We start from the raw sequence: 27137 nt of genomic DNA on the forward strand, positions 1-27137 counted from the left end.
GAATTTTCCACTTCCCTGCTGGGGCCTTTGGCTAAATGACCAAGCCAGGTGTGTGTGTGTGTATGTGTGTGCCCCTGTGCAAGGGAGCCTCCCCAGCACGGCAGGGTGCTTACTGTGATGTAACTCCATCTCATATTGAGTGCTTTGCTGAGAAACAGCCTTATTGGGCTTTCTTTCTTCTTCTTTTTTTTTTTTTTTTATCGGTACCAGGGATTGAACTCTCGACTGCCTGCTTGCAAGGCAGGTGCTTATGCTGCTGAGCTAAATCCCCAGCCCCATGGGCTTTCTTTCTTCAATCAATACAAGTTTATTGACTGCTTAAGTTTAGAATTAAAAGGAAAACAATTTTTAGAAACTGCTGTTTTATTTTGCATCAACCTGATTTCCATTTTGCTTAAGCAGCACAGCTTCCAACCACTTAGAGTTGGTTCCTACTCATTCAGGGGCTGCATAGTGGGGCTTCAGTGGCCAGCTGGGCACAGAAGTGCCTGCATGTTATCAGACCAGTCTGGGGCCTCAGGTTGAATAACAGTAGATTTAGGAGCTGTTGTAATCCATTTGCCCTGAAATTCCTCCTTGGGTGCAGCTTTTTAGCAGTAGCCTGCTCTTCCTTTTCTATCTCTTCAAGATCTCCACAGAGGCTGAGGTCAGTCATGCCCTCCTGTAAGTGTTCACAGGAGCACGGAATATCCCCAGCCAGCATCCACACATAGACATGGAGTGAGTCCCCTTGTTGCACAGGATGTCAATGTCCACAAAGCACAGAGGAGAATCTATGCCACTCAGAGTAGTGGTAGGCAGGTTGACATGAGGTACCTCTGGGAGAGGGTGGTGGTCAGCCCTGTGATTCCAGTGTCCACTGGAAACAAGTCTCCCAGAAGACTGCTTGGGTCTGGTTAGTGAAGGTTTCAGAAGCAGCCAGCAATAGGAATAGTTCCAGTGGCAGCGACAAACCTCAACACAGGCAGAATTTCTGGAGGATATGACACTGACATCAGCAGAGTTTTCCATGGCAACACTGGCCAAGCAGCCGGCAGGAGCTCCTCTGGGGTCCTCTGTACACTATGATATAATCATATATAATCACATGTTTCCCAGTTAATTTAATTGTTTGAGGGTCTTGCTGCATAGTCTAGGTTGGCCTTGAACTCACTATGTAACCCAAGTTGGACTTGAACTTGCAGCAATTCTTCTGTCTCAGTCTCCCTAATGCTGAGATTATAGGTGTGCATCACCACACTGGGCTGCTTTTCCTTTTGTAGATGTACTGCTCTATCTGGAAGTCAAGGTTGGTGCTACTGTTAGTGGCTTCCTGCTGCACAAAATTTGAGAATATCCTCCTCTTCCATTTGCAGGACATCAAGGGGTCCAGACACTGAAAGTTTCCCTTGAAATTACTATAGGAATCAAGAAAAAAATACCCTATGAACCCCTCCTTGGGTAGGGCAGAAAAGCTAAAATTTAATTTTTTCTTTACTGTTTTGGTGATAGCCAAAACCTTTATACTGAGCTATATTTCCAACCCTGCCTGTTTTTTTATTATTTTGAGACAGAGCCTCATTAAATCACTAAATTGCCCAGACTGAGCTCAAGCTTGTGTTCTCCTGGCTCAGCCTCCCAGAGTGCTGGGATTATAGATATGTTCCACCAGGCCCAGTTTGGAATTTACATTAACATTAAAATGCATAGGCTGGGGATTTAGCTCAAGGGCATAAGTGCCTGCCTTGCAAGCTCGTGGTCGTGAGTTACATTCCTGGTACCAAAAAAAAAAAAAAAAAAAAAAAAATATGCATACATGATCAGTGAACCAGATATATTTTTACCTACAGTACACACCTGTGTGACCAGAACCCCAGTCATGTCACCCACTCCTTCTAGCGTCATTCTCCTTCCAGTCTCCACCACCTCCAAGGCAAGCACCATCCTTCGGTAACTGCTCAGATCAGCGTTGCATTTTATATGAAAGGCATCGCTTACTTTTGACTCTCTTGGCACTTACTCTTGAGCACAGATTAGTCAGACTTCAAAGAGGAAAAGTGAGAGGGGGTTGGAGGCCAGGTTCTCAGAAGAAATGGGGATCTATACATGCAAAATGAAATGACTTGAGAGTCTGAGGGTTTCTGTGGTCCCTGGATGAAGAGCACAGGGGATCTGGTGGAAAATACTGTGGCTTAGAAATCAGGAATTTGTGCTCAAATTTGATATGCATCTACAGTTTTCTATGCAATCTGGCAAAATCTCTTTCCCTCTCTGGACCTCAGCTGCATCCTTTGCACGACTGGAGTGATTTATGGTTTTCTACCTTTCCACCACCAAAGACTCCTGTTAGTTATTCCCACTCTATTGCTGCCATGGATGTCATGTTTTGAAAAATGCTGCCTACCTCACAGACTGCATGTAAGTAATGATTAATTTCTTTCCCCATTTCTTGTTAATCAGGAGGCTTACAGAGCAGACTCAGATCTGTGGCAGAGAGCAAGCAGAGTCACCTGGGTTGCTAGAATTCCAGGCAAAAGCAGAGGCTGGCTGAGTTACTTGACTGCAGCCTCTTGTCAGGGAGATGTTCAGAGCCTGGCACGCCCGATGAAATCCAGTGAGCAGCGGGAGAAACCTTCCCCCATACTTCATGCAGCCTGAGCCCAGGGACCCCCAAGAGGCACAATCTCTAACTTTCCTTCCAATCCTGACAAACCTCATAGGGTGGGGCTGCCTGGAATTGATCGGAGTTATGAGGTGCAGACCACATCCTCAGTGTCAGCCCCTCAGCCTTCCCCTGCCTTTTCCCCAGCAGGCCCTCGACCTACAAGTCCTTTGGGGTGAGAGGCATTTGCATTTTCAGGGGTTCTTTCAGTACAGAAACTGCCTCCTCCTCTGAGCCTACTTCCATGTATTGACATGTGCTCAGCTGGCTAAGTTTTGTCCCTACTCCCTCACTTGGCTATAAATAATGCAAATGGGTCTAGTTGAGGTGTAGTCTTTGAAGCAATGCGAGGGGTCAGTGGAGCCCCTCCTGCAGCTCCGGATAATACAGATAATGCGTGTGAGCTAGGCTGGGTGTAGCCCTGCTGTGAGTTTGGGATGAGCCTTGAGATAAGAGGTTATGACTTCTCACGGCATAAAAATTACACTAAGAGCTGAAACACTGACCCTAAAACGTTAGATACTTCCTTGTTGTGTTATGCAGATTACACTTTTCGCCTATCTTTCTCTCTGCATATTGCAGAGGTGATTTCAGGCCTCCTGCCTAGCTAGCCCAGTTCACGGCACTAAGGTACTTCCTGCCACTCTCAGTCACTCATCCCTGAGCCACTCCCCACTTCATGAATTAAGCAAACCTGGATTCAGCCCTGGGTTGAGACCTCTGTTCTAGTTAGCCATGGTGCTAACAGGATTTAGGACCCCCTTTGGCTCCCCACAACAACAAATATGTCTTAGTGTCTTTATTCTCGCCATGCCCTGGAAGTGGTAGATTGGAATTAACTCACTAGAATTCCAACAACTTTTCCATGGGGTTACAAATGTGGGACTTTTCTGGACCTTTACTAGGTCCAGCAGGGTTTTCTATAAACCTGGCTGCCTCTGAGGCTTTCTAGCTCTGCCTCGATTCTGCCCAGAACCTAACATAGGGCACAGCCCAGTCGAGGACAGGACTTAGGACAGGAAGAAAGGGAGTTTGGAGTGGGGAGATTTGGTCAGAAAAGAACTTGAAAAATGGGCCTCACATATACACATGGAGGGAGAAGGAACAGCTCTATGGAATGAGGGTGTCCCATGCGGGAGTGTTGCAGCTTGGACAGTTTCCCTGCATCATTCTGGGGAGTACAAGAGTGTGGAGGGGACCTAAGAGTCACCTCTGGAGGAATGAAGTAGCCAATGAGGCGAGAGGCAGGAGGGAAGCACATGCTATGTCTGCTGAGGATTTGGAACTTGATATCAAAACACCTAGAGGACTTGGTTGGATATTTAGACAAGCCTAGGGCAAATAAATGAGTGACCAGTGAACATCACATCGATCCTGCCTCCCTTTAAGGCAGTGCTAAGCCTCTACCACAGTGAGATGTGAAGGGCATTGAGAGAATCGCCTTGGAATGAAGAAGTGCTCACCTGCTGGCACATGTGGTGTAGGCGCCTAGATAGAGCAGCAATTTCTGGAACAATATGTCAGATGGGACAAATGGTCTGATTAGGAAATAGTCTGACACATGTGTTGTAGGCTGATGAAGTTGTGGAAAAGAAGGGCAAACTGCTGTGAGCCCTGACCTTAGGGAACTGACATTCTAGTGGAGAAGGCAGATAATAGAGAGCAGAACACGGCAAAAATAAGGCATTTGAGAAAGGCTATGAAGGGCGTGGGATAGTGCCTAAAGTCACCTATGTCTGAATTGAGCCTTGATGGATAAAGAAGAATTCTCTGAGAGGCAAAAATGGGCACACACTCGGGGGTTCCAGTCTTTGTAAGGCTCCAATGATGAAAGTAGTTATGATCCCTTTCTTAGATACACACACACACACACACACACACACACACACACACACCCCAGGAACCTTAGAGTGGCATCCCAAACAAAGGTCATAAGGTCATGAAAAGAGTGGTGATAGTTATGGATACAGATTTCTGGGGCAAAGAACCCCAAGAATGATGACTGAATCCAGGTCCCAGCTTTTCCTTGGGCAGAAGCAAAGGTCATGGATGCAAAAGCATGACTGGTATCATGGCCAGACTTCTGGTGGTAGAGGAAGGTGGTCTTCAGCAGGAGCAGTTCCCCAAGACCAAGCGTGTCATGGTGGCCATGGGGTAAGGGGCCCAGTGAGGAGAACATGTTAGGAGCATCATGGGATGTGAGTCACAAAAGTGGGGTGCTGGTGGTGGTGGAGGTCATGGCTGGTTCAGCAAAGCCAAGACCTTGGCTTGAATCCAATGGATGCTCATGACCACCTTGAAGATGGCTGGGACCTCAGCCTAGGACAGTGGTTGTTTGTGGGAAGAGCAAGGAGCTCCTTGAACACATGTGCCTGCCTCCTTCCTCACTCCTGTTTAGCAGGGCTGCCAGGGAAGGGATAAACTACTACTGAAAATCCTCCAGGTCCCCCTGATCTATCCCAGGCACTTACTTGGTCTTTCTCCCTCAGAGCACCTGTCCACAAAGGTCATTGAGAAGCAGAAATAAAAATTAGTCCCTCAGAGCTAAATAGACCATCTCAACTCAGCATTACCCCGTTCTACAAACCAGCCAATTCATTCACATCTTTTTATTGAGCATCTACATTGGCCAGGTGTCAGAGATCCAAGACTCAACTTTGCACTCCAGGTGGGAAGGCAGACCAGAATCAAGATGGCCACCGTACCTTGACAATCCCATGACAGAGAAGTTCAGGGTACTCTAGGAACACCGGGAGGAGCAGTCTTCCTGAAAGAGTAGGTGGGTGTCAGAGCAAGCTGGAAGGTGGAGAATGCCTTTCAGGAGGAAGCAGCCACCTACACACTGCCTGGGAGCAGGAGAGGGCTGGCTGGCTGGGGAAGTACCAGTAAGGCAGGTGTGGTTTGCATGCCAGAGGGTTAGGGTCGAGCAGGGGCTATGGCCCATTAGTAGGCCACGGGGAGGAGCTGGGGGGTGACTAAAAAAAGGTCTTGTCTGAGGAAGACTAGGGGTGCAGCCATTACTCTGGCTGTAGCCTGGCCAATAGATGGGTCTGGAGAGAGGTCACTGCAGTCAGAGGACAGATCCACTGGCTGAAAATTCACTATTTCAGCCATCTTAAAGTATACAGCTCAGTGACCTTTGGTAAATTCACACTGTCATGCACCCATCAGATCTTAGCAAGGACACTGAGACTTGAGTAAAAAGAAGATCCACAAGGCCAGGAATGCCTAGGTTCCTCAGACACATAATCTCAGCAAAGCTGACCTCCTGAAGGGCCTGCATCCCCTTACACTGTGGCCTGCTGAGAGGACTGTGGAGGGAACCTTGTGACCAGTGATCACCACTCCACCTGTGAGTTCCTGTGCCCATCGGCTTCAGCTCCACTCTGTCTTATTCCTCCCTCTCCCCACTCTTAGCACCAAGTCCTGGGTTTTGGGGTGCTGGGATCTCCTTTTAGAGGTGGTTTCTAGGTTCTTTCTGTCCTGAACAAAGAAATGGTCAAGACAAGCACAAACAGTAGCAAAGTTTGATTAAAGGCAGGAAAGGAGACAGACTCTGCACAGTGAGTCTGGGCCAAGTAAAAGTCTGGAGTACAGGGCAGGCTACCAGGCAAGAGAGAACACAGTGGCAAAAACTCAGTGTGGACTCTTCTTTTTGTATCACACACTCCTCGGGTTGATGTCATCCTGCCAAAAGCCCGCTAGAGTTCTCAAAAGAAGTTCAGGTTCAGGGCTTTGGAATCTGCACCTGTGTTCTTTGTAATTAACAGGTCACACCTACTTATCCAGCCAGCTTTGCCATTCCCTAATCTTCTGTCTCATGGGGACAAGCCTTCCTTCTCCTCTGGGTGTTCTAGAACCCCCTCTCCACCTCCAGCAGCACTCACAGCACTGCTGCTCTCCTACATAGTAGATATCTAGCCTCTGCCCAGTTTGAAGGCAGTCTATCTCCACCTCAGCATGTCCTGGCTTTAGACTCCAGGAGGCCCTCTCCAGCCTCTCTCCATTCTATACTGAAGCTACCCCAGCCCTTCACCAGCACCCCCAGAGCCACCTCACCCAGCCTCACATGTTGGCTGCGTTCCTATAGGAATGATAATTCCTATAGGGACAGTGATTTATGTACTCAGTAAATAAATGCTGGCACCAGTGTTGTGCCAGATATTGAGATAGGTACTATGTTAGGGAGCAAAACGTATGCAGCTTCCTCCTGAACCTTACAGATTAGTAGGGCAGATGTCCACTGTATAAATGTCATAATCTGGGGATGACATGTGTCATTAAATGTCAGTCATCACCAAGACCAGTGTTCCCCTGGGGTGGTTGCTGGTGCTCTGTGCATAACATGCAGCGAGTTGGTTCTCTCTGAGGATATGAAGGTCAGGCTGATGTCCGAAGGAAACTAAGAGAAGAGATGGGGGAGAGTGACGCAGAGGAAGTTCACAGGGCAGAGAAGAATCCAGTGTGGGTGAGGCCAGAACAATACTGTCTTAGTTACTTTTTCTCCTTTTTGAGACAAAATATTCAACACCCAAAGTTAAAGGAGGAAAAGTTCATTTAGCACACAGTTTGTAGAGGTTTCAGTTCACAGCTGGCTGGCTCGAAGGCAGAGCGGCATGGCAAAGGGGCATCACAGAGGAGGAGCAGTGCATGGCAGGAGAAGGCAGCAGAGCAGTGAAGCAGCAAAAAAAGCAGCAAGCAACAATCGATGTGCTTGCAAGGCAGACACTTATGCCGCTGAGCTAAATCCCCAGCCCCGTCCCTTAAATTCTGTCTAGGCTATATACACATAGGGCAGGTAGCACTCACACCCGTGTGCTCTTCCCATTATCCACAGTCCGAACTATGCCAAACCAGTCAGTGAACTAATTTAGTAATCATTCATCCTTGATCCCAGCATCACACACTTAATCTCAGCACCACACACTCTAGATCCAGCCGCCTCTGAAAAGCTCTACCTAAGATTGCATTAGACTTTGGGAATTCATTTTTATTAAAACTGCAAAATTCACCATTCCCACAAAATTCACCATTTCAGCCATCCCAGATATACAGTTCAATCGCATTTAGAAAATCTGCAATCTTGCACAGTCCTTACCATCATCACTTCCCCTAGAGGAAGCCCTATACCCATTTAGCACTTATCCTTCAGTCTTCATCCCTCCCAGCCTCTGGCAAATATTCATTCATTTCATGTCTCCATGGATTTGCCCATTCTGGGCATTCCATCTACATGGAATCATGTCATACATGGTCTTTTATGTCTGGCTCCTTTCATGTAACATAATGTCTTCAAGGTTCATCCATGTTGAACACAAATTGGTCCTTCCTTTTAGGGCTGAATACTTTTCCACCCTGAGGAGATAGCACATTATTCACTCATTAACCAATGGGTATTTGGGTTGTTTCTGCCTTTTGACTACCAGGAAGAATGCTCCTGTGATCAGGTGTATAACATGCTATTGTTGAACACCAGATTTCAATTCTTCTGGATATATGGCCAGCAGTGGAAGAGCTTATCTTAACTCTGTGCTTTTCTTTTTAAGACATAGCAACCACTTTTAATTTCATTACTTAAATTCAATCAGTCTGAATAAGGCAGGAGTGAAGGCACCATCTGAGAGTAAGCATTGTTACTTTTTCTTTCTCTTTTTTAGTATTGTTGTTTTTCAGTGTTTAAAATTTCTTTTCTCTCTGACTGTTTAAAGTGGAGGACGATAACAAGCTGAGAGGGGCCATCTAACAATCCGACACACGGCCAGGTATGGTGGTACACGTCTGCAATCCCAGCACTCTGGAGGCTGAGACAGGAGGCCTGATGTGAGTTTGAGGCCGGTTTGGGCTACAAAGTGAGTGCATAGTGAGACCCATCCCAAAAAGAATAAAACAAACAAGCAAACAAACAAAACGAATCTGCCACATGCACTGAATTTGTTGCTCTATTGTGCAAGTGCCACCAGGCCAGGGATCTTTGTCAACTTGCTCCCTAATGTACCTCCAAAGCCTAGAACAGGACTTGGCACTCAGTAACTGTTTGTTACATGAATAAAGAAATACAATGAACTGATTCAAGTGCCCTGACATCCCGAGAGCACAGCATCCACCAATCGGAAGGAGAGGGAATGGGCCACAACTGCAGCCACCGGTGGGAGGTTAGAGATGATAAAGGACTTCCCAGAGCTTGGGAGCCCTCAGCTTTGGTGACACCTCAGCTCACATCTTTAATGCCACATGCAGGTACTTTTATGTATATTTACACAGAAGCTTGGAGGGCCGGGTGGCTCTGGATTTCCCAGCCAGGAGACGCTGGAAGCGTAACTGGAACTCACCCGCAGTGAGAAGGACAGTGGTCTTCCTACTCCAAGGCCGGTGCTGAGCTCTGAGTGAGCCTTAGGTGAGGTCAGCACGAGTTGCTTCAGGGAACACACAGCCCTACCCACCCGATAGAAGGAAGGACAGCAGCAGAGCGTGCAAATTGAGGCTGATATTGAATTGCAGCAAACTGAGCAGAGGATTAGGTGCCCCACCTCGACCTACCCCAGGAGAACACCAGGGCTGGGCCGGCCTCCTGAGAGCTGACAGGCCTAGTACCAGGTGGAAGCATGGCTGGATGAGCAGAGCCAGGAGGCAGGGTGGTGCCCACAAGCGGGAGACAACATGGGCCTGGATGAGGTCTGGCTGCTGGCCCCTCCACCTCTGCTTAGACATCCAGCAGGCACAGAGCACTTTCTGGGTTTGGGGAACAGAACTGGGGGGAAATCAGAGCTAGGCTGAGATCTTGTTCCAGGTCAGAATAGGAACATGCCCAAATACCCAGGATTCTGGGGGTTCAAGAGGGGAAAGCTGCCTTGACTAAGTTCAGGAAAGCTTCCTGGAGGAAAACAAAATGTTTAGGGTGGGTTGGGATCCCGGAAGACATAGGTTTGAATTATAGATGGGTTACTTCCGAGCTGTTTGACCTTGGGCAAGCATTTAGTTCATTCTACAAACATTTTTTTGGTGTGTCTACTCCATGCCAATCACAGCGAAGTATTAGGACAACAAAAGTGAATTAGATACGGCTCCTGTCCTCAGGGATTAATCAGATTGCCCAGGACAGCATGACCCCGAGCAGTGTGCAAGTGGGAGATGGTGTGGCAGGGTGGGGCAGAGGGGGTGGTGGCCAGCGAGTGTTTTTCAGCCTCCCCCCCCCCAAAGTGAGGTTTGTGCCCCTTCCCCACAGAATTGGGAGGACAAGTACAGTGTGAGCTGAGCTCAGTCCCTCACATGAAGAAAGGACAGGGCAGAGGGTGAAGCTGGCAGAGGCTGTGGCAGGAAGGCACAGCAGCAGGGCAGTGGGGAGCAGTTATGGAGCTGGCAGAAAGGGAGACAGTGGGCCCTGGACACTGTCTGAAGGGGCCTGAGGGCCACCCCTTTCCTAGAGCGGAGGGCAGACAGTGGTGAGCCAGGTGGTTCAGCTGCACTGTTCTGAGCCAGGAGTCAAACAGGTTTGGGTGACCTTTGCACACAAGGTCATGGGGCGTTTCTCATTTCCCACCCCTATTTGGGTAATGACCCTGACATTCACAGCTTCCCCCCTCTCCCTACCTTTCTGGGCCAGCTGGCAAAACCCTTCCCTCTTGCCCTCAGCCGTAAAGGAGGAACCTCACAAGGAGCTCGTGAGCCTGGGAACAGAGAGGGAACCACAGTAGGTACCAAGACACACTCAATTCACTGGGGTCTCCACTGAGGCCTCCACCCCGGCCGGCCTCCCCGAGATGTGATGAGAGTAGAAGCAGGGACTTGAGGGGTTCAGGGAGGGAGGAATAGCACTGGGAGACACAGCCTCCTGCAGTCTCCTCCTTCTAGCTGGTGTCCCCGCTGTCTAACACCCACCATGGCTCCCAGCTGCCCTCCTATAAAGCTGCTTAATTAGGCTGCAGCTCCTCCTACATTGTTTGTCCAGCCCTCCCCTGGTACACAGACTCCTGCCACAGTGTGGCCTGCCTTTGCTGAACCTGTCTAGACTCCTCCAGGCAGCCGGGAGCCCCACTCCTTGCCAGGGCAGGGTGATTAGAAAGATCTCTCTATCCTTGGCTCCTCACTCATACCTAATTCTCCTCGCAGGTGGACAAGCTTGTGCCTGGCCCTTCCTGACCCCACCAAACCAAAAAGACACACATTCACTCTCCCTGCCCAAGCTTCAGGAACTTCCCTCTCCCCTGAACAGGGTTTCTGAGGGCTTCCACATAGCTTCCACATGGCGGGTGTGTGTCAGAGCGAGGGTGGCCTTGCAGGAATGGAGGCTGGCAATCTGTGCATTGGTTCACTTGACAGACATTTATTAAGCATCTACAATGTGCCTGGCCTTATTGTAGGGATGCAATAGTGAGCAAATTCTGATGTGGTTCCTGTCCTGCAGCAGTCTACATCCAGAACGGGGGTCAGAGGCTGTATGGATTATCACAGATCCTCTGAGCAACACAAAAGCGTGGAACAGACCACCGGGCAGGTGGAGGGGTAGACGGCTCTTACTGATACTACAGGACCCCTTCCCCAGTGAAAAGCACTTTTTTTAGCCAGGATGTTGAGCAGAACCTTCTGAGTGTGAGTGATGACCCACTAGTGGGTCATGAAATCAACTGCCCCAGAATGTCTAAGAGGGAATGTCTGAGAGATAACATTTATGGGTTAGGATAATAAATATATCTCTTATTGCAGGCGTCAATGAAAAAGTTTAAAAGCCTCAGGCCTGGAGCTTGATTAGCTGGGTGGTGAGGACCCTTTCCAGACACCTGTGTCCCTGCTCAGAGACGAAGGGCACAGAAGTGAATGTGCCAAGTCCCAGGTCCTGTGGGCAGTGCAGAGCCACGGGGAATTAGGTGAGGCCCCATCTTCTTCACGCTTGGTCCCCACCCCACATGAGCAGGAGGAGACTGCAGGAAGTTGTCTTTGTAACTCCCCAGGAGTCCGGATCTGTGACATTTCCTACCTGTACCTGGCGTCAGCTCTCGGGACTACCTGAGCTTCCAGTGGGGGTGGGAGGAGAGAAAGAAATCAGCCTAGGTTAGGGAGAATGACATGATTTCTATATTCATATAGCTATATTATATATTCATAGCTCATCTCTGCCACTTCCAGTGTTATGATTTTAGGCAACTATTCGAATCTGTTCTTTGTAAAATGGGGCTAAGATTCATACCCAAAAGTTCTTGTGAGAATTCCATTTGTAATTCAGATGTCCTTAAACCTTCAATAAAACAAAGAACAATGTCTAATATGTATAGGCAGAGGGACCTAAACAAAAATCCAGGGCAGCTGGGCATGGTAGAACACACCAATAATTCTGGCACTTGGTAGGCTGAGGCAGGAGGATTGTTGCAAGTCTGAGACCACCTTGGGCTACAAAGTGAGCTCAGGGCCAGCCTGAACTGCATAGTGAGACCTTGTCGCAAAAAAAAAAAAAAAAAAAAAAAATCCAGAGCAAATCGTAGATGACTAACATTGTAAGATCATCACATTCTTCTCTGTATTCCATATTCTTGAGGAAACGTATTCTACTGTGTCTTTATGAAAGTGTCACTCACATTTACTTGTGCTGTCCTTGTCCCCCTCCCAGAAACAAAGGCTAAGACCGTGATTGGCCCAGACCACCAATCAGTGAAACAGTGACTTTTGGAAGCCAGTAAATATGAAGTACATCTCATACTCCCTGGCACCCCAGCAGGGTGTCCCCTACCTTACAGCACTGCCCTGCTGCTAAGATAGTTTCCCTTCTGCTTATTTTACATTTGCCACACTTTAAAGAAATTTTGCTTCCCACTATATCAGCCTTGACTCCCTCATTTCTTGCTAAGAATCTTACTTCTCCATTCTTCAGTGAACTGAGGCCTTTCAACAGAGAAAAAATCTTAACTCTCCAGCAATTAACCATACTTTCCTTCCTTAAACCTTCTAAAGAGAATGCTCCGTCTAACAGCAGTGACTTGAGTGAGCTCATCAGAGCTGGATGCATTTGGGGGCAATATTTGCCCTAGACTGTTGCTAACCTCTCTCTCACACAGAGAGACAGATTACTCTAACGACAGGGTTTCTCATGGCTACTTGTTCCTCTCTCAAGTGGCCACTCTGAAAAAAAGCAATAGTTTAGATTCTTTACACCCACTTACTTTAGACAGGAAAATTAACTCCTCTTGATTTCATGTGTCACCTATTTTGCCATACACTGGCGATCTCAGGTCTTCATATAAGGGTGTTAAAGCCCATTTGGGTAATAGGGAAGACTATAGCAGAGGAACCTGTCACTTGCTTTGTCTAGAAGTTTTATAAATCTCCCCTGTGAAAATATCAGTAGGGCCCAACCATTCCAGGCCTGATTCAAGGACCCACTTCCCCTCACACTTCCAATTCTCCCCTCATAAGACCCTCAAGAGCCTCCATGATTTGGCCATGAAGGCCCTATCAGGGCCCACAAAAGAATACATTTTAAAAATCACATACATCGGGGCTGGGGATTTAGCTCAGCGGCATAATCCCCTGTCTTGCAAGCAGGTAGTTGTGAGTTCGATCCCCGGTACCGATAAAAATGAAAAAGACAAAAAAAAAAAAAAATCACATACATCTAAAAGGTAGGGAGAAGTGGATCCTAAATATTGCTTAGAATGTACTTTAGAAATCATTGGTTCTTCATCTGAAATTCAAATGAAATGGTACATAGAAATCACACAGCCCGCAGGCCTGGAGGCCAGGCACCATCCCCCACCCCTCCTGCCCACTGACTATGACCCTGATTTCATTCTGCCCCACTTTGGCAGACCGTGGCTCTGTCTGCCTTCCTCCCACTGTCCCTCTTAGGTGGTGGTTTGTGGTTCCCTTTTACCAATCTTGTAGGGATTTAGAATGGAGGGCATTCACATCTCAGGTCAGGGCAGGAAACACAGCTCATGTTAACTGTGGGAGAGGATCAGTCCTGAATCCCATCATGGGGTCCAGCCAGAGACACTGCCCAACTCCCTCCTTGCAGGGTACCAGCCTCCTCTCTCAAGCTACCAGCAAAGGACACCCTAATTAATTTATATATGATTCAAGAGACATTTGGCTATCTTTCTCTTATTTCCTAATATCTTTATTATTTCTTTTTTTTTGGGGGGGGGGTAACCGGGGATCGAACTTACAATCTCCCGCTTGCCAGGCAGAGGCTTATGCCACTGAACTAACTTCCTGGGCCTTTATTATCTCTTAATTATTTATTTCTTAATTATTTTGAGAAGTGAAGATGGAATTCACTTTCACAATAAAAAAAGTCCTCTTTTTTAATTTGTTTTTTCAAGAGTAAATATGTGCAGATTAAAAAAATTTTTTTTTCAAATCTGTCTTATTTCAAAAAGAAAAAGAAAGAAAATAAAATTTCAAAACATCAATTGGGGCAACAATGCTATATACTTTGCACATAAAAATGATCTCTTGAAGCTAAAATATTGCGGTTCCAATTCTGCCTTCCCACTTACAAGCTGTGTGACCTCAGGAAAAATACTTAACTTTTTTCTGCCTAATTTTCCTCATCTTTTAAAACTGGGGTGATAACTTTTAGGCATACAGGATAACTGTGCAGATTTTTTATTTTTTGGTGGTACTGGGGACTGAACCCAGGTCCTTCACTTTGAGGGCCTTTTTGAAACATGTTTTGTTTTGTTTTGAGACAGGCTCTCCACTTCATAGTTCACGCTGGCCTTGAACTCACTATGTACTCCAAGCTGGCTTTGAACTCGTGGTGATCCTCCTGCCTCAGCCTCAGGAGTCCTGGGATTACAGGTGTGCACTACCAAACCCAGCTATTTTTTAAATTTTGAGATAAGGTCTCACTAAGTTGCCTAACAAGCACTCAAATTTCTAGTCCTCGCGTCTTAGCCTCTCAGAGCACTGGGGCTACAGGCAGTGTCTCGGCATCTAGCTCCCTGTAATGATCTGAAGGAGCTGGCAGAAAGATCACAAGTTCAACTCCAGTCTGGATAATGTAGCAACTTAGGGAGACCTTGTTTCAGACTTAAAATATTAAAATTGGCTGAGGCTGTAATTCAGAGCAAAGACCTTAGAGTCAATCCCGAGAACTGACAAAAAGATGCCTAGAACAGTGCACACAGTGGCACTAGGCGCATGTTTAGTGTAATAGCTGTCACATTACATCTGTCCTCAGGTGTCTTTTGTTTTTCATTGCAACTTCTCTTCCTGTTGTGGCACCTACAGCTGGAAATGGTCGTCATTTCCTGTACAAACCTCAGCTTAGTCAGGTGCATGCCAAGTGCCTTTTCTTCCTATATAGGTTCAGTTTAATTGCTGTTGAGAATGTCTTTGAGAAGGTTACACTGTGGTTTAGCATTTACACAAAGCTATTGTGTTCCCAGAAAGGCGTGGAAACAGAGGAGCCAGGAAGAATTTGATATTAGTGCAGCAAACTGTGGTCATTAAAGAATGACCACAATTCTTTACTTTCCTACAAAACAATAACCGAGTGTTTATGTGGCGTAAGAAAGGAAGAGTCAAGGAAGTGAAGCTATGTTTTATTACCAAGAAAAGAGCGAAATGATCACTGATCACACACAAAGAAAGAAAACCTCCACAGTAAAACTTGAAGAATGCGTATCTAGGGCTAGGAGTCTGGAAAGAACAGCAACCTTTTAAGAAATGGTGCATCACCAGTGTTCCAAGTGGCACAGAAGTCCGTATAGATAAACAGCCCAGTCAAAAGGGGGTTCAGGAGAGTGGGATTCTGAATGTGAAGAAATTTGAGGAGCTGGGGATGTAGCTCAGCAGCTCAAGCGCTTATGGGCTAAGTGTGAGGTTGTGGGTTCAATCTCTGGTACAAAAAAAAATTGGGGGGAGGGACTATTTTGGTCAGCTTTGTTTGGTCTATGACTTCATTTTTATGCATATGAGTCATTTTGACTTGAAAAACTGATATCTAAGTAAAATCTAAAAGACTGTTCAATAAATTTCCTTCTTTTTTTTTTTTTTTGTCTTTTTTGAGATGGAGTCTCCCTATGCAGTTCAGGCTGTCCTTGAGCTCACTTTGTAGCCCAGGCTGGTCTTGAACTTGAAACGATCCTCCCCCCTCAGCCTCCTGAGTGCTGGGGTGGCGTGAGCCACCACGCCAGCTCTCCATAAATATTTTTAAAATGCTGACTGGCAGCAGCCCCTGAGATTTGGACACGGCCATGGTGGAACCCAGGCGGCTGCCCAAAGGAGCAATTTGCCCGCCCTCTTAGTAAGCGCCTTCCTCTGGTGTGAGCCAGGAGGAGACCGGTCAGCGTCTCCTGTGAGTCTGTGGGTGCACTGGCTGGGAAGCAAACATTCAACATCCCCCGACCTTAGCAACTGGGGACAGAGGTCTGAGCATCTCTTGGGAGGATGACAGTACGCAATACAGCAAATATGGGGAATTTCCTTCTATCTTCTCTTTGAAGGCAAATATTGTTTTCACTGTTTTGTTTCATTATGATTAATTGCTTTACTCTATTTCGATTGGTTTTATAATGTTCTGTCTTCGGTTTGATTTCACTATACCTAATTGGCTGGACAACTATTGTAAAGATAACGAGATATACTATGGTACCTATTGTTGTCATCCCGGTATCCTGCTCTGAAGTTCTGTACCGATTTCACTGCATTGTCTCGATTGGCTTGGTTCTGTCTTGTTTTGTTGTATTTCTACTACCTTCAAAATTAAAAAAAAAAAAAAAAAAAATGCTGACTGGTAAGTAAATCCATTCTCCCTTGCAAAGAAGAAAAAGAAAAAGCCCACCCATTTGGGGGCATCTCCCTTCTCTGACTTTTTTTTTTTTTTGTCTTTTTCGTTTTTATCGGTACCAGGGATCAAACTCATGACCGCACACTTGCAAGGCAGGCGCTTATGCCGCTGAGCTAAATCCCCAGTCCCCCCCCCCTTTTTTTTTTGTCTCCTTCTCTTTTAAAAAAATATATTATTTTTAATTGTGGTCAAATGCACATAATTGTTATTTTATTTTGTGTGTGTGTGTGTGTGTGTGTGTATAGAGTGCTGGAGAGTGAATGTGGGGCCTTGCACATGCTAGGCAAGTGGTCTACCTCTGAGTTGTACCCACAGCCCTTTTTATTTTGAGATAAAGTCCCTCTAAATTACCCAGGCTGACCTTGAGCTCATGATCCTCCTGCCTCAGCCTGCAGAGTAGCTGTGATTAAGGCTGTCACCATGCTCAGCCCTCTTAGCCATTTTTAAATGCACAATTCATTGGTGCTAGGTAATTCAACCCTTTCCAGGAAGGCATTTTTGTCTTATTCTAGTTAGTAGTGCGTGATAGGTGTGTAGTTGTCTTCTTAGACTTCCAGTCATTGTATACAAAATGTAGCTGCCCTCCCAGGAAAGCTCTGCTGCCCTCCCAGAGCCACAGCAGGAGGCCCCGGGCTGTGACAGGAGCACTTTCTTCCTCCTTGGTGCTGACAGAGAGCCGAGTGCAAAGCACAGTGGGGCCTGATCATGTCCAACCACTCCCCCACCTCTGGGCTTGCAGCCAGACCAGAATGGCCTGAATGTGTTGTGGAACCATAAAAATCACCTCCCTCCAGATTTCAAGTTCTCATCTGTCAAATGAGTCTCTATCAGGTTTTTTATTTATTGAAGTGCTAGACTGAACCCAGGAGCTCAGGAATAGCCAGGTATGTGTTCTACATTGTGCCACATACCACTTCCTTGGTCCCAAATGTATGATTGTGTGACTGAATGACTGCACACACACATACGAACCATCAACACACACAAACTTGGGCTGGGGTTCACGAGCTGCGAAGAGAAGCTGTGGCATCTATTCTGAATTTATCACGACAGCTGAGTGGGATAATTTCAGTCTTGCTCAGAGTCAAGTTTCAGGGAGACGTATTTCAAGACCATGAACAGCTTGCCCAGAAAGGTGTGTGGCTCATTCAAGAGCACACAGCAGTTCAGAGGGTGAGAGTGGGTTTAAAAACGAGTGTTACAACTTCAATTCATGTTAGGCCTGCGGGGAGGGTTCTCCAGCGAGCCCAGAGGCTCAGGCTACAACTTAGCAAGAGTCAGAAGTGAACCATGACACTGTGGATGGAGACAGAAGAGAGGCAAATTCCCTGGGTGGGACACAGGCACAGCCAAGCCTGGCCACCCAGATCCTTGTCACTGGAATCTCGTTCTGCATGGAGTGCAGAGGTGGGGCCCAGATGCCTTTCTCAAGATGGGATTTGCCCACATTCTCCTCTGCATCTTTTCTTTGAGCATCTGGACTGCCTCAGATTGGGAAGAGACAGCTCAGGGTGCAGGACCAGAGTACCAGATCCCTGTATGCCAGGTCCTGTCCCAGGCACAAATCCCCCAAAAGTCCTTGAAATTTGGAGTTCCCTTCTGTTGGGGTTGTGTGTTAATTCTTCCTCCCTCTCCTACTCCTCTTTCTCCTCCTTATAAGCAGGACATGAAGGCTCCTGTTTACGTAGGTGTGTGGGATACATTTGCAGTAGCAAAACACTTTTCCACTCACAATCTTACTGCATTCTCCGAACAATTGGGTAAGGAGGGGATCATTACTACTGTTGATCAGACTAGGAAACCGAGGCTTAAATGTGACTTGGCAGTGGAGAAGGCTGGAATCTCCCCAAACCAGGTTCCAGTGTCAGCTCAGCCCCTAACTGGCTGGACCCCGTGGATAAGTCATCTCCCCTCCCTATATCTCAGTTTCTCCCCAACAACTATTCACAAGAGGTTTCACCCTACGGTCTCCAATCCCTCTCAGGTTTTCATTCCTGGTACTCTAAATTTCCTAGGGACCTACTGCCCAGGAGGTCAAAAACCTGTACCTTCTGGCCCCACTGGGTTACCCAAAACAGTAGTAAAGTTGGAAGGCATAGGGAAGAGTAGCCACCCCAGAGGTGGCCTTCCCTGGACAATGGCTGGGCTGAATGGGCACCAAGACCAGAGTCCCTTATCAGATATCATGGCCTCCAGGGCCTACACAGCTCACTGCCTCACAGAAATGACTTTCCCCTGTGGCATGAGAGGCTCTGAGCTCCTGCTCATGCCTAGAGCCACAGCTTCTGGAACCCTGACATGTGAGTCTGTGGTCGCATTGTCCCGTAAGCACAGACAATTCGATGTGATGCCTGATAGGACTGACTACTCACTGTGGGCCAGATGCCCCTCTGAAGGCTTTGCAGCCATGATCACATTTAATCCAAACCCCAATCCCATGAGCTAGGTTTTATTATCCCCATTGTACAGAGGGAGACAAAGGTAAAACCTCAGAGTTGGAGCAGGAGAAGGGAAGCCTTCAGCTGTCTCAGCCTCCCCCCAGGATGACTGACTCTCCCAAAGGCTAGGGTCCCAGGGCCACTGAAGCCAGCCCAGTCCCAAGGGTAAGGGAGCCACTTCCAGCCAAGGTTCCAGGGACTAGTGGAAGCCTAGTGACTTATGGGTGATTAACTACAAGAAAGCAAGCATGAAACGAGAAAGCTTTATGCCTTAGAAATTTGTTACAAGCCAACCAGTTGTTTTCCACCACTTCAAGAAAGAATTAATTGGAGGTCAGACAGCAGAACTTCCCGATCACTAGAAGAGTAGGGCAACATCGTCTCTGATGATTGGTTTTGAGAGAGGTGTTGCCCCCATCTAGACCAATGGTTTGAGTCGGAGAGAGGTGCACCAAATGTGCTCCCCTCCAGGCGATTTGCGTTTGCAGCTGGGAGTGGGAGAGGCCCTGGGCAGCAACTCTGGGGTAACTAAGGGAACAAACAAGGAAAATAGGGGACGTCAATCCTTATCTGGAGCTTATTAATGGGGAACATTAGTCAGCTGTGAAGGCCCAGATGGGGTGATAGGCATGCAGTTGGGCAGGGGTGAGGGGCAGGGGCAGAAGCAGCCATGGGGACAAAAGGTATTGGCCTAAATTCCACCTCCGCACCCACGTGCCCAAATCCGGGACATAAGCACCCTATAAGTGTCCGTACCCAGCCTCCCAGAAGCCCAGAGAAAGAGAGAGAGGAGAGAGTGCAGTGCAGACCTCCTGGCCTCAGGCCTCTGGGCCAGCCCGCGGAAAGCTCCACAGCATGTGGGAGCTCCGATCTATAGCCTTCTCCAGAGCCGTGTTGGCGGAGTTCCTGGCCACACTCCTCTTTGTCTTCTTTGGCCTTGGCTCAGCCCTCAACTGGCCACAGGCCCTGCCTTCTGTGCTGCAGATCGCCATGGCTTTTGGCCTTGGAATTGGCACCCTGGTGCAGGCTCTGGGTCATGTCAGTGGGGCTCACATCAACCCAGCTGTGACTGTGGCCTGCCTGGTGGGTTGCCATGTCTCCTTCCTGCGGGCCATCTTCTACGTGGCTGCCCAGCTTCTGGGTGCTGTAGCAGGCGCTGCTCTGCTCCATGAGATCACGCCAGCAGAAGTCCGTGGGGATCTGGCTATCAATGCCGTGAGTAGCCCAAATTTACTCGGTCCCTTCTACAAGGGATGGTCCTGGGGACCACTTGGAAAGAGTGAGATGGGAGGGACAGACTCTGGGTAGGAGTCTGGGTGGCAAGGCAGAGACGGAGAAGAAGCTGGAGCCAAACCCAGAAGCCCCAGGAGAATTGGTAGGCAGGGCCATGGTGTCAGACCAGAAGCAGGATACATGCAGGGAAGCTGGAGCTTGTGCCCAAGTCCCCAGGAGGAAGAGTGCATCAAGGTTTCTGTTGGACTTGCTGCCTGCAGTACAGAGAGGACTGGGCCAGACCTCAGCAGGGAACAGCGTCTCAGAGCAGACAGGGCTTCTGAGCTGAGGGGACTTCAGAGTGCAATGGCAAGGGTCTACCAGAAAGAAGATGAACTGAACATTTCTTCAGCTTCTCTTGTGTGTGGCCACAGGACAGCCACTCTTCAGATGCTTGAAGACTCACAATATCCCTGAGAAGCAGGGATAGACATGTGAGAACTGAGGCTCAGATAAAGGGCCCAACCATCAGACTCAGGCTTGATGATAAACCCCGTGCTCATTCCTTCTGAGCCATCACCTCGGCCTTGTTTGAAAGCAAGAATTAGGCTGTGGTACGTAAAGTGATGGGTCGGAAGCTTTGCAGTTGGTCAGTATGAGAGAAAACACCAGAACCTGGAGGACGGGGGTAGGAGCAGAATTTTCCCAGACCCTGGAAGAAGGACCTGGGAGCCTATAGTTTGGCTGCTGATTATAGGGTACCGTGCCTAACTGGGCACCTCAGGCACTTTGGGAGCTGGAGGTGATGTTTTGACCCCTGTTCTGGGTCTGTGCAGGAAATTCGAGGGCTGGGGCACAGAGTTAACTTATCACAACTCCCACACTGTACCCCTGCCCAAGCCAAGACAGCAAGTACCCATATTCCATCTCCTGCACGGCTTGGCCTGCTCTGTTCCTTGCCCCGATGTCTCCAAAGGGTCCTGCATGGTCTCTGTGGTTGTCCCTTCCCCTGTACAAGTGATCTTCCTTGGGCAAGAGGGCAGATTTTCCCAGATAGGGAACTCTTCCTTCTTCAAAATATGACAGTTAGGGAAAATATGACAAGGCTGAGAGCCCAGGGACAAAAAGTGTTAGCATGGTCAAGGTAGTGGAGGACCATGCCTATTTCCACTGAGTGATATGAGCTCATTTTGCAGTGGGGAGGGGACCAGCTAGAAAAGAGGAATTTCTCTAAAGCATTGTCTTCTCTAGTCTTGTGGCTCCTGAAGCACAAAGAGGCCCTAGCGAGCACTCAGTCCAGCTCCTCCATCACTTTTCAGTGGCCTGGGGCCATCAGAAGGGGAGGCTCTGGGAAGTCTCCTCCAAGCTGGAACTGGGCATTTTCCATCCTGAGGAACTGGAGAGACTCCTGCCTGGCTAGAATGGGGTAGCAGTGGGGCTGACTTCCCCTGAGGCTCAGGAAAATCAGATGGCCCCCAAAGCTGTGCCAGGTGCCCTGTAGAGATGCTGAGAGCCAGTCTGGTTGCCAGAAAGTTGCCATTGATCTACGTCTGCCCTGTGCCAGGCCAGACACTATTTCACTCTTGGTACAACACTGTGGGGTAAATTCTGTCATTCTCCCATCTTGGGTAGTAAGTTGAGGCTTAGGATTCAATAGATACAAATCACAAGCACAGTAAGCCATGTATATACTGTTCCCTCTGAGCAGCCATGTACAACAGGAATGGGGTTGTGATAGCCCTTGTCGTTTCCTGTCCTCACACAGCTCTCCATAATCCATTTTCTCATCCCCATTTTACAGAAGGATAACCCCAAACCAAAGTAAAGAGGGTCCTGCAGCAAATCAGAGACCTCCAAAGTATCTGCCTCCAAAGCCCCTTTCACTGTCCCTTAGAGAATCTCACCTGGACAGCAGCCAGAGGAATGGAGGTTTGACCACGAGAAAGATCTAAGAGCGCCAGACTCACGTCTAGGTGGGGGACTCAGGGCCTGGAAGAGGAGCATGGGAGTTGAGGTGTCACAGCTCCAATGTGCCCCAGAGGGCAAGGGTATAGGATGACAAAACCCAGAGAGAAACCCAGTGCTGGGTGTGGCCCATTTATAAAACTGCCTCCAAGAACCCTGAGTTCTCTCCTTACCCAGGGCAGAGACTGCTTGCACCAAGGGCACTCTTGGTACGGGCTGGAGGCCTCACAGTCCAGTGCTCTCACACCCACCCCAACCTCCAGAGGATGCGCAGGGAGCAAATCACGGGGCAAAACTGGGGGAGGCCTGGAATGCAGTGGGGAGCAGCAACTGTGAGGAGAAGTGTTGTGTGCTGTACCCATGGGCTGGGTGCACTCCGGGCTATCCCCTACACCAAGTCCCTGGACCCTATCCCTGGGAACCATCTGACCACAGGAAGACGGACCCTCGGACTGTCACACTGTGTCTTCCCAGAGGAAGGAAGGCCTTCCTGCTATCTTCCTAATGAAGTTGAAACCTTCTGAATCAAAATTCAGAATTAAAGAAAGCATTGTTTTGTTCTCATGCTATAGGCCTCAAGATCCAGTGGCTAAATAGCCAGTTTTCCTACCTCAGCCTGGAGTGGCCAGGGCGGCCCTGGGGTCCATCAGGAAGCAGTTGGCAAGAGGGACACATAAGGTGTCTGGTGAGCCCAGATGTTCTGGCTCCCAGCCCAGTGGCCTCCCTGCAGCCGACTGCAGGTGGACCAGAGGACAGGGCAGAGAGCATGATCAGTGCCCCCCTCCCACTTAACCCTTCTCTGTCCCCAGCTCAACCATAACACAACAGCTGGCCAGGCAGTGACCGTGGAGCTCTTTCTGACCCTGCAGCTGGTGCTCTGTATCTTCGCCTCCACTGATGAACGTCGTGGAGACAACCTGGGCAGCCCTGCCCTCTCCATCGGTTTCTCTGTGACCCTGGGCCATCTTCTTGGGGTAGGTCACACATGGGTTTCAGCTTCCCTTGAGGGACAGACACAGTCATCACCAAAGAAACAGAAACAGAGACCGCTCTAGAGATGCACATGTAGAACTCCCAAAAGTGATAGGTTTAAAGACTCTCAGAGAGACAGACACACAGAATGCCCGAAGGAACACACAGCCCAGAGGTGCTGACTCCCAGATACCCCAGAGCGACACTACCACTCTGGCCCCAAACATATACAGAGCCTAGTAATCAAATCACAGTGTCAATTGCCCATCAAATGGGTTGCCTTTAGGTTAAGTTGAAGTGTTGGAGAGGGGGACAGGAACTCCCTTCCCTGTCCTCACCTCCTTTTCCTCTTTGACCCCCACTTCCCACTATAGATCTACTACACTGGCTGCTCCATGAATCCTGCCCGCTCACTGGCTCCGGCTGTTGTCACCGGCAAGTTTGATGACCACTGGGTAATGGCCCAAATCCCTGTTTTCCCCTCCCTAAAAACCCATCTCAGAGGGAGAGCAAAAGCTGGAACAGAATGGGCAAGGGGCTCAGTGGCTCCACAAGCCTCCTCCAGTGCCAAAGACTCAGTTTCCCTTCCCTGTCCCCAGCCGTAAATGAGGATGACAATTTCTTATGTCACTGGCTTCTTGGGAAAATTAAGATTACCCGTGAAAACATGTAGCAGTCAGTCAACCATAACATTTGTAACAGTTAACATTGTTTTATTGCTTAATGCTTACCTAGTGCTTAGTGTGCCTAGACTCTGTTCTAAGTGCTTTGCAAACTTCAACTCATTTCATCTGCACAACACCAGGAGGTAATCACTGTTGGAAGGGAAACCCACGCGCAAAGGTAAGCATCAGGCTCATACAGTGAGAGAATCAGAATTCCCTCCTTAGCCTCCACGCGAACAAGCCGTCCTGGGCAGCTTGCGTTGCCATTACCAACTTGGTGAATAAGCCTTTCATTGTGTTAGTCCCGTGCCACGAGAGAGGAGCTGGTCTGGCCCCAAACTGCGCGCATGCCTGGGGTGCGAGATGCCAGCGCTCTCTCTGCTCCTCCCAGGTCTTCTGGATCGGGCCCCTGGTCGGCGCCATCCTGGGCTCTCTCCTCTACAACTACCTGCTGTTCCCCTCCACCAAGAGCCTGTCTGAGCGCCTGGCGGTGCTGAAGGGCCTGGAGCCTGACGTCGACTGGGAGGAGCGCGAGGTGCGGCGGCGGCAGTCGGTGGAGCTGCACTCGCCGCAGAGCCCGCCGCGGGGCAGCAAGGCCTGAGCTGCTGCCTCTGGGCCTGGACCGCAGGCAGCGCAGCCTGCTGGGTGCGGCCAGGCATGGAAGGCCCACCCTGTCCCTGTCTCTCCAGGCCCGAGACTGCTCCCAGGGCAGAGCGGCTGGCAGCAGGAAGGGGGCCTCTGGAATAGCAGTGAGCCTGATGGATGCCCTGCCTGGAGGTGGAGGCTGTGCACCGCTGTGCCAGTGACCCTCTGGGCCCTGACAGGGAACTGAAGATTTAAGAGACACGAGCTGGGGAGGGAGGACAGGTGGGAGGAAGTGGAAGCTCTGAGAGCCTGCGCCCAGGTTCTTGGGTGAGAAGTGTGGAGACCCCCACCTTAGGGGTCCAGGAATGGTGCATTCCGTTTTGCTAGTGTGCAAATGTATATTCATCCTTACTTTCCTCTGTCCTCCAGTGCCGGGTTTGCCTGAGTGTGAACTGGTATGGTGATGTCAGTGTGCAGTGCTAGGGCCTCTCACTCCCCACTTCAACCTCCTCCTCCCACACTTGCAATAAATCCACTTCCTCTGCAGAGGATGAATCCTCCGAGCAAGTTACTCCCAGGAGAAGAGGAAAGGAGAGTCTGAAGGGAAGGCCCCGATTCCAACCCCTGTCTTGCCCCTTCTGGAAAATTCCCAAGCTGCAGCACCGGGCCTCAAGACCTGCCCTGATGCATTGGTGGAGGCAAGAAGTATCAACCAGAGAACAGCTCCACCAGAAATGGCCTCTGGGAAAAGGAGGTCTAAGGCTGGGCATGGTGACACATGCCTGTAATCCCAGCACTTGAGAGGCTGAAGCAGGAGGACTGCTTCAATTCAAGGCCAGCATGGGCTACAAAGTGAGTTCGAGGCCAGCCTGAACTGCATAGTGAAGCTCTGTCTCAGTGGAGTGTGGTGGTGCAAGCCCATAACACCAGGAGGTTGAGAGGCAGGAGGAACTCTGTCTCAAAAAGATTTTTAAAAAAAGAAAAGAAAGAAAGGAGAGGGCTGAGTGGCCAAAGATTTCCTTTCTGCCTTTAGGAAGGACTCTTCAAAGGGAAAGCACACCTGTGTGTACACACCTGCATGTGTGTGCATGTACAAACACATGTGCAGGCATGCACACACATGAGACCCCCATCTGGTGGAGGGGGAAGACCCACAGATTAAACTTCTTCTCAGGTGCAGAAAACAAAAACCCTTTGTGGGCCCCTGGCTTTTGTCTTCAAGAAGGGGAGATTTGCAACTAGACACTTCTTGAAAGGAGACACTCAGTTTCCGCAAGTGAGTCTCTGGCCCAGCTCACACCTATGGCTGGCTAGGCAGGGCACTCAGGTGTGCAACCACAGCACAAGGCAGCAGCCACCATCATGCTCCTCTTCCTCCCCCAGCCCCAGGGAGGTTCCTCCTCCCCAGAAATCTCTGTTCCCGCCTCCTTGGGGGTAGAAACAGACAGTCCCCTTAAGTTAGATGCCCCTTCTGGCTCTCACATTGAACGCTTATTGTGGATACTGCAGACCAGAAAAGGAAACGACTTGCCTGGGGGAGAGGCAGATGTGAGTCTAGAACCCAGGTTTCTACATTTCCAGGCCAGTGTAATGGTTCTCAAATGAGACTCCATAGGATTAAGCGAGACCATGCACGTAAAAATGCTGGGTGAACAGTAATTCTTAATACTAGTAGTATGCACTATGAGGTTGATTTTCAGTACTTCTGCTTCCTCTGGAGGGAGGTGACTACAGAAGGGGCCCGACCGTCAGCCTCCTTCCCCTCTTTTAGTTGGTGGTAAAAGCAAAGGAGAGGGGGCTGGGGATTTAGCTCAGCGGCAAAAGTGCCTGCCTTGCAAGCAGGCAGTCATGAGTTCGATCCCCGGTACCGATAAAAAAAAAAAAAAAAAAAAAAAAAAAAAGCAAAAAGCTCTGGGCAGAAGGAAATGGGTTTGGCTGGCGCCCTCCCGGAGCAGCCTCTTAGAGCACACACACCGGTAGTCCTTCCCCTTCTTTCCTCGCACCTTCCGGACCCTTCCTCCCACCATCTTGCTGCACAGCTGGCCCAGAAGCACAGCGGAAGCCATTTCTCTAAGTTCTCAGTTGCCCCAGGCTTTTGTCTATTCATCCCACTCTACCAAACTCCCACCGTGCGTGCGCCTTTTTCCCCCTCGTCTTCCTTCACAGAGTCTGTGTACAAGGACTTCTCTGTGGCATGGTGCAGGCTCTTTTCTCACACAGGCTCTTTTCTGTCTTCCTTGACCAAAGTTCTCTCCAAAGTTAGAAAAAGCCTTGCCGGGCTATCGCTGCTGTGGGGAGGACAAACCCCTTTCCTCCTGGTAGCTGAGTTTCCTTGCTCTAGAAGGCAGCTCATCTATAACCCTCTACATCCTAACGAACAAGACACCAAGAATCTCTGTGTCTGGACCACTTCCTAGCTTGCTTCTGGCCAAAAAAGTAACTGTGAGATGCCCCACGACTTCTAGCCCCTATTGGTCAGATTGGGATCAGAGACTAGTGCAGGATTCCAAGTGACAGGGGCAGGGGAATTGGCAGTTACTGAGCATCTCTGAGTGCCAGCCACTGTGCTGACTGTCTTATACTCATTAGCTTATCTCATCCTAAACTTCAGTCAGGAGGCACAATGACCCCAGCCATGTAAGGCTTTACTATTCCCAAAACACTCCCTTAGCATCCCTGTGCTTGCTCCCAATCCTGGGAAATAGGTAAAAACTCTTCTTCCTACCTTATAAATTCAGAAACCCAGGGTAAGAGACTGTGCCAACAACACATAGCCATTGGATTAAAGACTTGAACTCAGGTTTTATGCAAATCCCCATGATCTTCTCCCAGGGGCTCCCAGTGAAAGCTCCCTCCTGCGGCCCCTGGAAGAAACT

At 48.9% G+C, this 27137-nt stretch overlaps 1 protein-coding gene and 1 pseudogene across 1 annotated transcript; one reads left to right on the top strand and one right to left on the bottom strand.

Annotated features, from left to right (window-relative positions):
* Window positions 1–461: 461 nt before the first annotated feature.
* Window positions 462–1923, bottom strand: LOC111758616 (small ribosomal subunit protein uS2B-like; annotated as a pseudogene).
* Window positions 1924–19615: 17692 nt separating this feature from the next.
* Aqp2 (aquaporin 2) lies at window positions 19616–26169 on the top strand. Its single transcript, XM_003475792.4, has 4 exons — window positions 19616–20077; window positions 22849–23013; window positions 23386–23466; window positions 24068–26169. Exons 1-4 carry the CDS (start codon window positions 19718–19720, stop codon window positions 24275–24277), a joined length of 816 nt encoding a protein of 271 aa, XP_003475840.1. The 5' UTR covers window positions 19616–19717; the 3' UTR covers window positions 24278–26169.
* The last annotated feature ends 968 nt before the right edge of the window (window positions 26170–27137 follow it).

Source organism: Cavia porcellus, unplaced genomic scaffold (assembly GCF_034190915.1).
Source record: "Cavia porcellus strain 051 isolate PalLab524CR breed Dunkin Hartley unplaced genomic scaffold, mCavPor4.1 scaffold_8, whole genome shotgun sequence".
NCBI classification, from domain to species: Eukaryota; Metazoa; Chordata; class Mammalia; order Rodentia; family Caviidae; genus Cavia; species Cavia porcellus.